This window comes from Tachypleus tridentatus, chromosome 1 (genome assembly GCF_004210375.1).
Source record: "Tachypleus tridentatus isolate NWPU-2018 chromosome 1, ASM421037v1, whole genome shotgun sequence".
Classification (NCBI taxonomy): domain Eukaryota; kingdom Metazoa; phylum Arthropoda; class Merostomata; order Xiphosura; family Limulidae; genus Tachypleus; species Tachypleus tridentatus.
The window spans coordinates 136274998-136288335 of record NC_134825.1 but is presented as its reverse complement, the minus strand read 5'-3'; the positions used below and the strand labels follow the sequence as shown (position 1 = coordinate 136288335).

Sequence of the window (13338 nt, the reverse complement as noted above, 5' to 3'; positions counted from 1 at the left end):
AGCCCCTACTTAATGCCACTGAGCTGATCCAATCTTCACTTCAAAATTAATTATGAAGTGGAAGTGGGGAAGATGGATGGGAAATGTGAATAGAAGTAAGTATCTATCAAAAATATATTTTCAGCATAGGAAAATATTAATTTTATATAATTACTTACCACCTATCACAATTGAAGTTAGAATTCCACATTGAGCAGATGAAAGACTAGTGTAAAATAACCTAGATAAGCACTCTTCAAAAGCTTGTGAAGAGTAACTGTGAAGTGAGTCCTCTATATGGAGAGGTAAAACACAGTTTGGAGACCATGCCACATTTGAACCAGGTATACTCTTTATCCATGTGTGGGGGTCACAGTCAAAGGGCAGATCAAGGTAGCAATTTCTGTTCCTAAAGGAAGCATAACTAGAGCACATTAGATTATAAGCTGGAGGTCAACTCCAATTCAACCAAATAGCACTGCAAGACATTCAGCTGGTCCTTGGTAGTTGGAGGGGTCCTCAACTATTCCCTTTTGGTCTAGGAACCAGAAGGGAAGAGGATCCTCTCCAAGAACCTAAACCGTCATTTGTGCAAATCCAGCATAATCTGCAGCAAGAAACCTTGGAAATGTACATCCACACAGTGACAGGAAATTGAAAATACAACATGGATGGTCAGTTTCATCCAAAACCAATTGGCACTGGGGATGTAACATCCAGTCCATGGGAGGAGGAAGCTCTCAGCCTACTCCATGCTGGCAGTTACAACCAAAATCAGTCACCCAGAAACCAACATACAAGCAGTGGTAGGTGGGAGGATTCTTGACAGGAGGGGATGATTTTTAAAATAGATGGTAAAACTCTAGTTCAGCAGTCCAGACCAAGGGTCACCAAACTTTTTTTCACAGGGGGCCAGAATACTTGGGGAATGAGAAGCATGGGCTGCATGACCATTATGTTCAATACTTATAAGCTAGAACAGAAGCTCTCTGTAAGACTTAACACTAAATTTAGGATGCCACATTAGCCATGTGGGAGTAGCATGCAATACACACATATAACAAAAAACAAACAGAAATACAACTAACATTTGTATTTACCAAAAGGTTATCAAAGAAGGTGACATTAGCAAAAACAATTGTCACATCCCACACAGTGATTACATATCTGAATTTCACTAAGCTGCAAAAACGTTAGTGAGATTTATGAAATTGGCATTTGGCTTTCAAAATATCTTCAATGTCTGGTTTTGAATTGCTGCATCCAGTCATTGGAATTGCTTTCAAATGTTCATCAGTCAACCTTGATCAATGTACCAACTTCACATACTTCATTTTTGAAAATGTTTGTTCACAGACATAAGTTGTTCCGAACACAGATGCAAACTGCTTCAGCTTTGGAAAATCATCTTCAGGTATGCAGCTGTAAAATTCAAAAAGTTGCCCCTCTCTGTGTTTTACTTTCAACAAGTCATTTCCTTGTAAATCGATGACCTCCAGCTGAAGTTCCACTGTCACGTCATCAATGATACAATAAAAAATATTCTAAAAAAGGAGAATGTCATTTTCGATTCTGTCGAGATCTGAAAATCTCTCTAAAAATACTTGCTTTTCAAACAATATATATTGAAACGTACGTTTGCCACAACACTTACCTAAAAATGAGTTACGAAAAGCGCATAACCCGACTACTAAGAGAAAAGAGCTTGCTGAAGCAGTAACCCTAGGCCACTGAATTTACAGGACGAGGATTAAGTCTGTACTTGTTATGGAAATTCTAATGCTTTCATAGATACGTGCCTCAATATGAGTAAACGGGCAGCAAGGACGAAAGAAGAATTTTCCTATTGGTTAAAAATGCACGTGACAGCCTTGTTTCTTTTTATCATAACGTCTTGTGTTTGGCAGCTTAAAGCGACCATCAATGTGATTTATTTTGTTATGACAGTCGGACATTTGATGAAATGTCACTTTTTATTTCCAAGCGGCTAGCTGCTGGTGGGCCAGACAAAATGACCTTGAGGGCCGTAGTTTGGTGACCTCTGGTCGAGACTGATGGCATCTGAAATAAAACATCAAATTTGAGGCAAGATGGTAGTCACACTTTCAACAAAGGCAGAATGCCACTGCCCTACTCTTGACTGAGTGAAATTTTGTGGACTAGGGGTATTTCCTTCATGATCCCCCACCCAAGTGGCTAGGAGGTGGTAAGAACTCCAGTACTCCACTAGAACAAGGGAGGAAAAATAAGTTAGAAAGTCCAGAAAAGCAGGCCATTTCATATTTCAATGATCTGAGGAACATTAGAGATGAACAACCATCTCTTTGCAGTTCACTCAAGTTAGTCCATGAGTGTACAGTCTGGTATAAACATTTATTATGCAATATACCATAAAGAAGAATGTGCAAGTGATCTTATGGAACACCCCATTTCAACACAGAGTGTAATAGACCTTATAGATCTCACTATGCAAATTTTGGATATCAGTATACCTTGACAAGCACAACTCACCATAGAGCAGGATTCATGTTATGTGAAGTAGGTTCCTGAAGAAAATTTAGAACAAAAATAAGTTACTCACTCACAATTGTATTGATGTGTGGAGAATGATTGCAGGGGGATCATAATTTCCAGTTGAGCAGGAAACTGCCAGATGGCCTGAATAATCTTCTCTAAAGGATAATGGAAATGAGCAGCCAAGATCATTAAGAGGTGATCTTATGGGATGAAACACTGAACAATTGGCAAAATTCAATACAAAGGGGGGGAAGAATGCTGTGCATGATATTTTTAACACCATAAAGCACACCCAGACACAGGACACAATTCAGATCAGAGTGGGAAGAAATATAGAAGGAAGGGGGAGAGGTAAAAGTGGAATCTCTTCTGTGGGTACATAGTGTACTGGAAAGGAAGGAATGGTCAGAATATAAAAAAGACTTGGGTTTTGTGGTACAAAGTGTGAATGTCAATGGTTAACATGTCTAACTGGTGATATCCACAAGCCAAAAGGATAAGAAAATATGTCATGAGGAATGGTGATATAAGGGAAATGAGGTTAGCAGTTGGAAAGAAGGAAGGAAAAGAGCATAGATAACAGTTAAGATGCCAGAACAAAATAAAAGGGAAATAACTGGAGAGGAAAATGTGGCAGAAATGGAAAAGATAAAAATAAAAGTTGAAATGGGCAAACAAACGTAAAAAAATCAGGTTATTTGAGGAAAGGAAGGGGAGAATTTAGACTGGATAAATGAACAATAGAATATTTGCCATTTATATTGATATACAAACATGGATGAGAAACAGAGTGAGATAACAGGGACAGTATAGCTGTGAATAGTCCCAAACCCCTTAACACGGATCCCAGGATCAGGTGAAGGGGTAAATAAAAAATTCAGAACTAGGTACTGCAGTTAATAAGGAATGGGATAAATCAAATGACACAGATGATAAAGACAAGATACAACTTTTTTGTGATAAAGTCTAAAAAAGGTGACTAATAACTTAGTGGTTCAACTGGCTGTGAGCATGCCTGGACAGCAAGGTGGGGGAAGCTGACAAAATCTGCATCATTTCCAGCTGAATCTTTAGGTAATGACAGAATTGTTTGGCCTGCAAGAAAGAAGCTATCTCTGGATGAACTATGGCCAACACTTCCACTATCAATAAAGCTGCTGTTGGTAGCAAATGTAGTCGTAATAGTAAATTGTGAATTCAAAATAATTGAATGATTCTACACTAGTTAAAGGGGAAACTCTGGTTCACTGAAATGTTAATAACAGTCTTCTTGTAACCACTGCCATTGTATCAAAGAAGAATTGGACACAATCCAAATTATCTGTTGATAGGTATAGCACACAGTTTTCTAAGGGTATTTTTCATCACATAGTCATTTTTGTTCTGAACAGCACATATAGTATAATGCCTGCACAAGCTGATTGTGATATAACCATTTCTGATGTCCTCTGCTCCTTACATCACACAAATTTCAAAATATTTTCTGCTCGAAAGCCTCAGAATAGTTAACTGTATCACCATTTTGGTTCCTTTTCACACTTCTATCTGATTATACATATGGAAGATCTGTTTCATATGTCATTACTGTATTCACCACACTGGTTGTCATGCTTCAGCCTCAGGTATAGGAAGCAGAAGTAAGCTTAGGTAAATGGACAGACTTGTCATGTAAAAGTCAGCACTAATGCATGAACAAAACATGAGTGGAATACCAATTAACAGTTGTTATTCCACTTTAAACATGAATCGATCTCAGCCAGAGTAAAGAACTGGGCACCTATCAAGCACTGAGAATTCTCTGTATAGTGTTAAAAATATAACGCAGTGCCAGAAACTATGGCGATCTTTAATAATTGTAAAGAGTTAATATTCTTAACTGCAGCAATCTTCAGTCAATCAACTGATGCTAAATTACCATTTCATTTTATAAATTCTGTTAATTTCGAATTTAAATTTCAGTTAATTTAATATTACTTAAATCCATATCTTGCTTCGGCTGATAGTATTGCTTTCATATGAGAAAATGTGGTGATACACATTTCATTTTTATTCTAAAATGGCCAATGCCTTTCATATTTTCACAAATCTCTAGTTATTAGCAGAAATATAGCAACCTAAGCATCCTACAGCCTGATTGTCATTAATGTGAACACAATGTTAATAACAGTATTGGAATAGCACACCTCCAGGAATGTGGACGTTATATTTTGCAGCTTACGCTACATTTGATAGAAAGTGAGTAAATTCCTGGAATTAAAGTTCTCTTACCAATAGTTGCCACTACCTATTAGTTTGATCCTCCTATTTCTTTTTAACTTTTTGTTATTGGGATGTCAGTTATATCACAAACATTCTTTACAGTGCTGTCAAAGACAGACCCTTCTGTAAAAGCAAAATTCATCAATCTTAGTAACTGTTTATCATTGTAGTTTCCAATTCAAGGCACATAAGAGGGAATGCTTTGCATTATGATTGTAAAACAGTGGTTTAAAATTCAGTGCATAGTGAATTGCTGGCTTCTAGTTCTGAACTTGTTCATTCAATTGAATAATTTATGAAATAATACTTGTAATAAAACTAAAATCACTTAAGTATACTCATCTGTTTTAAACCTTCATGATGTTAAAAAACATGTAGGTTCAAGAATGACAAAGCTGAAATAAAAACCCAATAACCAATATGCAGGGCATACACAAACAATTCCTAGAGAACGTTTCAGCAACCATAAATCTTCCCGATTGCTCAATATTTACAAACCTGGTCATTCCAGTGACACAGGATTCACAACTAAAGCAGATAGAAAAATAAAAGCTTATTGGATTGCTAATCTGAACAGTTTTCAACCATTCATTAGTTTCATCTCTGTCAGAAGAATCATTTTATTCTTTGCTCATTTTTTATGTAATAGTAAAGTTGAATTTCCTAAAACTTAATTTTTCATACCTGTTTTTAATAAATTGATTAATGTAACATTGTTTTTCGATTGGTCTCCAGGTGTCATCTTTATTTCACTTAAACACTAAATTATGGTTTTGAATATACGTATATTTAGCCATTTCTCAGTTAATATATTCCTAACATCTTTTCACGTACTCTCACCATTGGCTGTATTGTACTAGAAATGAGATGCTTACAATAGTATGTAAAGAAATAAACATTCCCTGGAAAACTAGATTACCTTTGTGATCTCTCAACTTCCTCTACGTAAATGCACATAATTTAAGAAGCACAAGTTCAATTAGGGAGAAACTTGAACCTGAGAAAGAGTGTGAAGAACAGCATAGAAGTATATAGGTCAAATCCTGCAGTTTGTACTAAGTTTTTGACATTTTGGAGCACAGAAATTACATACACGGTATACCGTATTCATGGCAAAATTTATAATTTGATACAAATATTTCATATCTTAAAAAATAGATTTTAAGGTTAAAAAATGCTTTTAACTTAACTTGTAGGTAATTAAATATTAACCTCTAGAATAAAGGACAATACTTTTTAAACTTTACAAGCATCTTTATTTGTTACAGGAAATAAGCAGTACTAAGCCTACTGTTTATTTCTTCCTATCACATTTTGTTTTTCACCAAAAAAACAAACTTGGGTGCATTGAATTGCTCGTTCACTTTCAAGTATGGAAAACATTAGGAGAAGTCATTTATATAAGATAAACTTTTTTCACCCCCAATATGAGGGGATTTACCTAATGATAAAAATAATTTGACAGGGTACTTGCCAATCATAAAAGATATACAGCAAAAAATGAGTACTAATTTTGAATTTACCTATCAGATGTTGACACAAACTTATTTTCTTGTAATTTTTAACAACAAAACTTATTATTAACACAAAATGAAGTAACTTGTATCAGACATGTGACTCTTTATAAAAGAAATCCTCTGAAAATCTATTCAAGATCACAATTTTTTACATGCTAAGACATGAATATTAATTCATTTCCACTGAAACTTACATTAACATATTTGTTGTCTTTAAGCATTTAACAGAAACTCTTATCTATAAAAAGATGCACGATTTTTATAATAAAGTAAAATAAACTTTGTAGTGTTTTAGGCCCATGTGGAATTAAACAATTTAGATAAACAGACAATAGTGAATCGGAAATACAAAGTTATATTCATCAAAATAACCCCCCATAGATATAAAACAAAATTTGTTCTCACTGATTACTTTAATATAAAGCCTACAAAAAAACATACAATATCTGCCATCATGATAGTGTTGCAGAGAAAAATGAAAATGTTTTTAATGTTTATCTTTTCAACAATAAAAAATGCATAAAAACTACTAGTTTATTTTTATATTTATTCATTTTCATGCACATAAAATTAGTTAGTTAATGGACAATTCTTTGTTTGATTATAGTTAAATACCATGCTACATAATAGGCTATTTTTGCTTTCTAAAGTAAATAAATCTAAGGATTTAGGTAAAATGAACTAGTGCTCTGATTGTAAAAGTAAATATTGTGATATAGTTCCAGATGCTAATGTAAATACATCACAACCGTAAAAGCTGAAAACTGCATGCAAGTAAAATTAAGAAGTACTTAATCCCACACTCAGTGTACTCCTGTGAAGTTTGAAATACTTGATATTTCATTATATTCAAAAATTAATTTTCAAACATTTTGATTTGGAAAATAATTGCCAGCATTATATAATTTATAATTTTTAAACAGGTAAACATTTTTAGAAGGTTTTTAATTGTAGGTAAGTGTTTGATATACAAGTTAATGGTCAAACTGAAATGCTTCCTTCCCGAAATTTTGTTTTACCAATAAGTACATTGATAAGTACACATTGGCCTTGCTTATATATATCTCTTGCTTCTTCAAAAACTTTGGTTTCCTCTTCCTGCTTAGCATCTAACATTACCATTCCTTTTGCACCAAACCCTTCAACAACTTGATGATATGGTGTGTACTGAAAAGATAAAAACAAAATAAGACAGACAAACTATTCACTAGTCATTGAAATATTAACTTAAATAAATAATAAGGCCCATGGGATATATTAATGCCATAGACCCTTTTCTTGATAAATTAACTTCCATGAATTATGTTAAAAACCATATTACTTAGTATTTGTCTGGACAAGAGGTACTATATATATACACATATGCATATATTTAAGGACAACAAGGGAGCTGTTGGTCAACCTAAGCCATCCCATTCATTATACCAAACTTTAAAATAAAAATTAAACACTTACAGCTAGTGGCAATTGATCTTATATGCATGAAGTGTATTCTTAAGCTCCATTCAATTTACTGCATTCACCACATATAAAGGCAAAGTATCCTAATAACCAACTATCCTGTGAGAAAATATATCTTAGCTCAAGAATACAACTATCCTGCCCAAATCTATGTATTGGTATTATTTCTCAACTAAACCATTCTCAACAGTTCAATTTCCTTCCAAAGGTAAAGAACTTAAGACTGAACATAGTATTCTAAATGTGGCCTATTAATGATCTACAATGTATTGAGAGATATTTTCTAAACACATTTAATAAGCTTTTGTTGAAATAAGTACACAGCTGTGTGTACATACACCTATGTATACTTGTTATAGTGTAATATGTAACTATACTAAGATCTCTGAACATACTGTTATCGCATGTACATTGTGACTGTCTCACCTAACACCTCAGTCAATTTGTTACAGCATCAAAACTGATGTGTGATCCACAGTCAACTGTCTCAGAAGCATTATAGTCTTTAATTACATGGGGGGTACAAGTTTAAGATTATTCATTTATTCTATTTTGAAAATAAAACTTTTTAAATCAAACCTTTCAAACAGGTCACCAGACACGTTTAGCTTACAACTACCTTTCTGTTCATTTATGTTCTCTGCCATGTGTTTGATTTTGTGAGGAATATTATTTTGCACTACACACTTAACATTGCTAATGCAGTAATCAATTAAAAATTATTCTGTTTGTCAGGTTTGGTGAAAGAAAAAACAACACCTAAATGTAAACATGATTCAAACATAAAGCACCACAGATTTTGGTCTTTGATCAGCTATCAAAGGTGTTGATATCAGTGACATGTTTAATGAACAGTCTTGTTATATGTCCAGGCAGCATTCACTTACATATTTTAAGAATCTTATTGTGCTGACAAATGAATCTAAATTTGACATCAGTCTTAAAGAATATCACAACATGTAGTGCAAATGATTTATAACACACACTTTACAAATAATAAGGAAGGAACTACTCACTTTAATCAAGTAATACTGTCATGCAAATATTCTCATACATACATTGACTAAATGATAAGCTAACAGTAAAACAACTAATTACTTATGTTTGATAAACATAAAAGTTAAGAAAGTGAAAAAAATCTTTCCTATTAATTACTTCTTTTCTGTCGTGTACTGCAGAAGGTTAGTACCTGGTTTTAGATGAAGAAAGTGAGAATTGAATGGTTAAAAGATATAATATCCTGATAGGAAAAGAAAATAACTTTACTGTTAAAGTGAAAAGAAATGTCCCAGATTTAGTTCAAGAACACTATATCAAACAAAGTAAATCTGAGTATTGTAAATTCTGTGAAACATGTGAAGTATTTAGATGAATTAGATCAAGTTTTCAAGACTGTTTAAATTTTACAGAAATTCACCCAAGAGATGGAGGCACTTAGGACTTGTAGCAAGTGCTTTAGATATTTTAGTATTTACACAAAACCACCTGAATTTCTTACTAGTAAGGTTGGAGAGCTCTAACTGCTGTTGTGCAAAACTATAGTGCAGTGGTTGTCCACTTAGTGAATGTAACTAATGAAAAAGGTGACTGCTGCTTTAGCTAAAGAAATTCTGAAAAAGATGAAATGTTTCAAGTTTGCTTTAACTTTAAATTTTATTTTTAAAGTTTCTTTGCCACTTCAGAAGGGAAAGTTTACTTCTTCGTCAACATGAGGTTCACATTAAATTAGTCCAGAATAAACATTAAAACTTCCCACACAACTGCAGGTAAAATGAGGCTCATTTTATAAATACAGCTTTCATTCATCAGTGGCACAAATTTTGATTCATTGAATGTTAGATTCATCATTGATGGAAAAAATATCTTCAGGAATGGTTTTCAGAATAAAAAAATTGAGGGAGTAAAATTTTTGTCACTGTTTGATATTTTTATTTGGTCTCAAGGTAAGGTTGAAGAATGTGGAAAAGACAAAATATAATTCCTTTCTAAGTAGTTTCAATGGTACCTGTTATCACATGAAAATATTTTGTGAGAAAATAAAATGAAAGCTCTTAAGAATGAATGTAACAGGGCTTAGAGATTGAAAAATAACTTGAAAAGACTCTTTATACAATACAGACTTCCTATTCTTAGCCACCTAATTTCTACTGCAGCTGTTATATCACAGCTACAGCCATAGATGAACGTGTTTTAAGTCATATGAATTTAATTAAAATTAACAACCAAACTTGTATGGAGGAATCAATCATAAATAATTTGATGATGACTCACCTCAATAGACCAGAGCATCAAGATTATCAGCAACAAAAAGCTGTTTATTATTTACTAAAATATTTATGGCAATTTTTCTGGGATAATGTCAATTAAACAGAGTTTCTGACTGTGTGCTTTTTCAACAGTTCTATCCAAGTAAACCAATACTTCACCTACTTGAAGAACTTGGGTACATTGTTTATAAAAGTTCTTGAAAACCACTGTTAATATTTTTACTTCTGAGTAAATTTAATGTATTGTCAAGATCATAAATCTCAATTACAGGATAAAAAAGAGAAATTAATGACAGTCTTTTTTCACTTTCAGGTTCTTTTATATCTATGCATAAAAACTTAATATTTCATTAGTTTAACAGCTTTCACACATCTTGTAGAATTTTTGTACTTGAAAAATACATACTTCTAGATCACAGGCTATGCTTGTTCCAAACATTGGCACTTGTTCTCTTGCAATTTGTGACCAGCATGCATCATTTCCCACAACAGCCATAACTGGTACCTTAAATAAGTTAAAACCATAACACCACAAAATAAACCTATCATAAAATATTTAGTTTCAAGTGAAAAACTAAACTCAACCATAGTTATTCAAAATACATTTTCTCTATAACTGCTGAAAGGTAATAATAAATTCTCATTCATAAACAAAATTAAATTGTTTTTAAAACACCTTTCCTTCCTTGACCAACTAGTATTTTGTTGTTTTTTCTAAAAGGGAAAGAAATAATTTGGTATATACACACACAGAAAACAATTTGTATTAGATGTGGGAATCAAATTTATATTTTTTTGTCAATGACCAAAAAGTATGACATTTTGTATTCTAAACACTTATTAATAGAGTTTAAATTCCAAAGTATTAATAGATTGTTTTCAGCTTGTGTGAACATGAGATTTTAATATTACCAATTCAGACCACAACACAAGTGTTTTGGAAATATAGAGAAAAAAAATGCAAGTGGAGGCAAATATACAAGAATATTATAGTAGAAGGTGGAATGTCCAGGCGTTTTAGGCAAAATGCCAGAAAAAAAATGATTAAAAGAAACAGTTCCAACTTTCAGAGAACTTCCCTTCTATATCCAGAAAAAAAGGGGATAAACTGGTTAAACTTTATTGTATTGTTTTCACCACTATTAAGTATTTTTTGGTTATTTAAATTTTTTTCAGCTTTGTGTTGTTTTGATTAATTTTAAGTTTTTTTTCTTAACTGGTTTTGCCTACTAAAAGTAAATTCCATTTACTTTATTCCAGTTATACAAAACTAAAGCAGGCATAATATTACACACGAGACTGTTTGTTTGAAGTTAAGCATAAAGCTACACAAGGGACTATCTCTGCTCTGGCCACCACAGGTATCGAAATCTGCTTTATAGTATCTTAAGTCTGCAGACATAGTGCCATGCCCCTGAGGAGAGGGGAGTGCTACATGTAAGAAGTTTCCTTAAACTTTGACAATGAACAAATAAGTATGTGTTACTGTTATCCTCTTCACTCACCAGTCTTTTCAGACATTATGCTAAAATGATATTACACTACGATTTACAAATTTATATTTTTGTATCATACATATATAGCTACAAAGGTTAAAAACATTTTAATAAACCATCTTAAAACAACATTAAAATATCGGTTATTGTCATTGGTCCTTTGACTGAAAAAATGTATTATTTAAAAACTCATATAAAATGACATTAGACTTCTTGAAAGCCGACTTACACTTCTTTAAGATAAAAGCATGGCAAATGTATGTCAAAATGTTTTAACATACCAATAAATAACTTGTTGGGAATCACTTTTCAAATATAATACAGCATGTAAACAATGACTAGTAACTAGAATAGTTACATATATTATTTCTTTTACATGGTCCTCAACACAAGTATACTCAGTTTATCCCACTGTCTTTCAATAAATGAACACAGAGAAATATACCACTTGAAAATATAATATTTTATGTATACAGTTTTCTTTAAGTTGATCAGAAGATAACAAATATTATAAATAATGTTCACCAAAAGCATTGACTGTTGCTTAGTGCACAATTCTGCATTCTTTTAATGAGCTGTTGAATACTAATATGTTGCAGGAAAACTGAAACAGCCAGCATGTTGGGTGGAATTCATTCCTTGTATGCACAACTGGATTCATGTCTGAAACTTGAGTGGGTTATTACATCATTTGAACAATATCCTCCCCATGAAAGAATCCCCTCCACATTCAGAGTGAAATGTAGTTCAATTTATTATTCACAAAGATTTGGTTGTTAGAAAATTGCTTCAAAGCTGTCAAATAGCAGTCCCAGAACATATAGAAATCACTCTTTTTAAGGCTCATGAGGCAAATGCTGAGAGTTTGAATCATCATAAATACTCCAAGAGTGCTTTAAAGGCCACAATGGAGCTTCTTTGCCATCTTAAAAACATTTTAGTGAGTAGTGGAAGTAAGGCAAAAAAAACTGATCTTGAGAAATACTAACACAACATAATGGATTAAAACCCTAAGTACAGGAGGTACTCCAGAATTTGGAAGTACAAAAAAAAAGGGCTTTGGCCCAATTGTAAGCCAAGATATATCTACAATTAATGCAAAAGGAGGAGGCATAATGCCACCAGAATTAAGTTGATATATAATTTTTTTAAGATATCATAGGAAGGAGGAAAAACAATATTCTGAAGAAGGAGGCAAATGAATCACACCTGAGAAGAAAAACCACAGAAGTATAGAGAATGTTGAGGTAGATCCACACGTGCACTATATAAATTATTTACAAATTTAGGTGGTACAGAAAGATGCCTAAAATCCAGGTCATTATGAATATGAATTATAGAATGATAGACATTCATGTCGAGGCTTGATAAAGATCAAAGCCATATGCAAGACTCCACTGCATAATCGTTGTCATGTACTCTACAAACAAAGATAAGAGTCACAACGTCTGTTTGAAAATAAATCTGAATGATGTTTCTGCAACAGTTTGCTCTGTACATACTTTAATCAAGTTGTAATACTTAAAAATCCCATGTGAGTGCAAGAAACAAAAAAAAAACCTCCTTAACTTGAGTGCCAAATCAAGAAGTACTGAAAACGTAACAATCAGTAGAGATGAAGCAGCTGCATTAGGTGGCAATGCCACAATCCTATTAACAGAGGGTTGTCTTAAACTCATTTGCAAGCAAAAATGCAGCGACATTACAGGAAAACACGAGATTATGTAAACACCTCAAAGCTATTGATGAGCAAAAAACGTTTGTATATAGGTATGTCATGTATCATGTCAGAAATCATATTTTGCTTTAACTTGAAATTATGATTGGATAATAGTTTTTCTT

At 32.9% G+C, this 13338-nt stretch overlaps 1 protein-coding gene across 6 annotated transcripts in view; it reads right to left on the bottom strand.

Annotated features, from left to right (window-relative positions):
• Positions 1-5988: 5988 nt before the first annotated feature.
• Positions 5989-13338, bottom strand: part of LOC143225072 (2-hydroxyacyl-CoA lyase 2-like) — a 109990-nt gene continuing 102640 nt past the window's right edge. For 5 of the 6 annotated variants that reach the window (XM_076453787.1, XM_076453802.1, XM_076453811.1 and 2 more), the window contains 2 exons: positions 10407-10505; positions 5989-7439 (listed from right to left, as the gene is read on the bottom strand). In XM_076453787.1, the coding sequence (XP_076309902.1) occupies positions 7254-7439; positions 10407-10505 (285 nt within the window). In that variant the 3' untranslated portion in view covers positions 5989-7253. The remainder of the gene's footprint in view (positions 7440-10406; positions 10506-13338) is intronic. The other variant, XM_076453793.1, reaches the window with a different exon arrangement.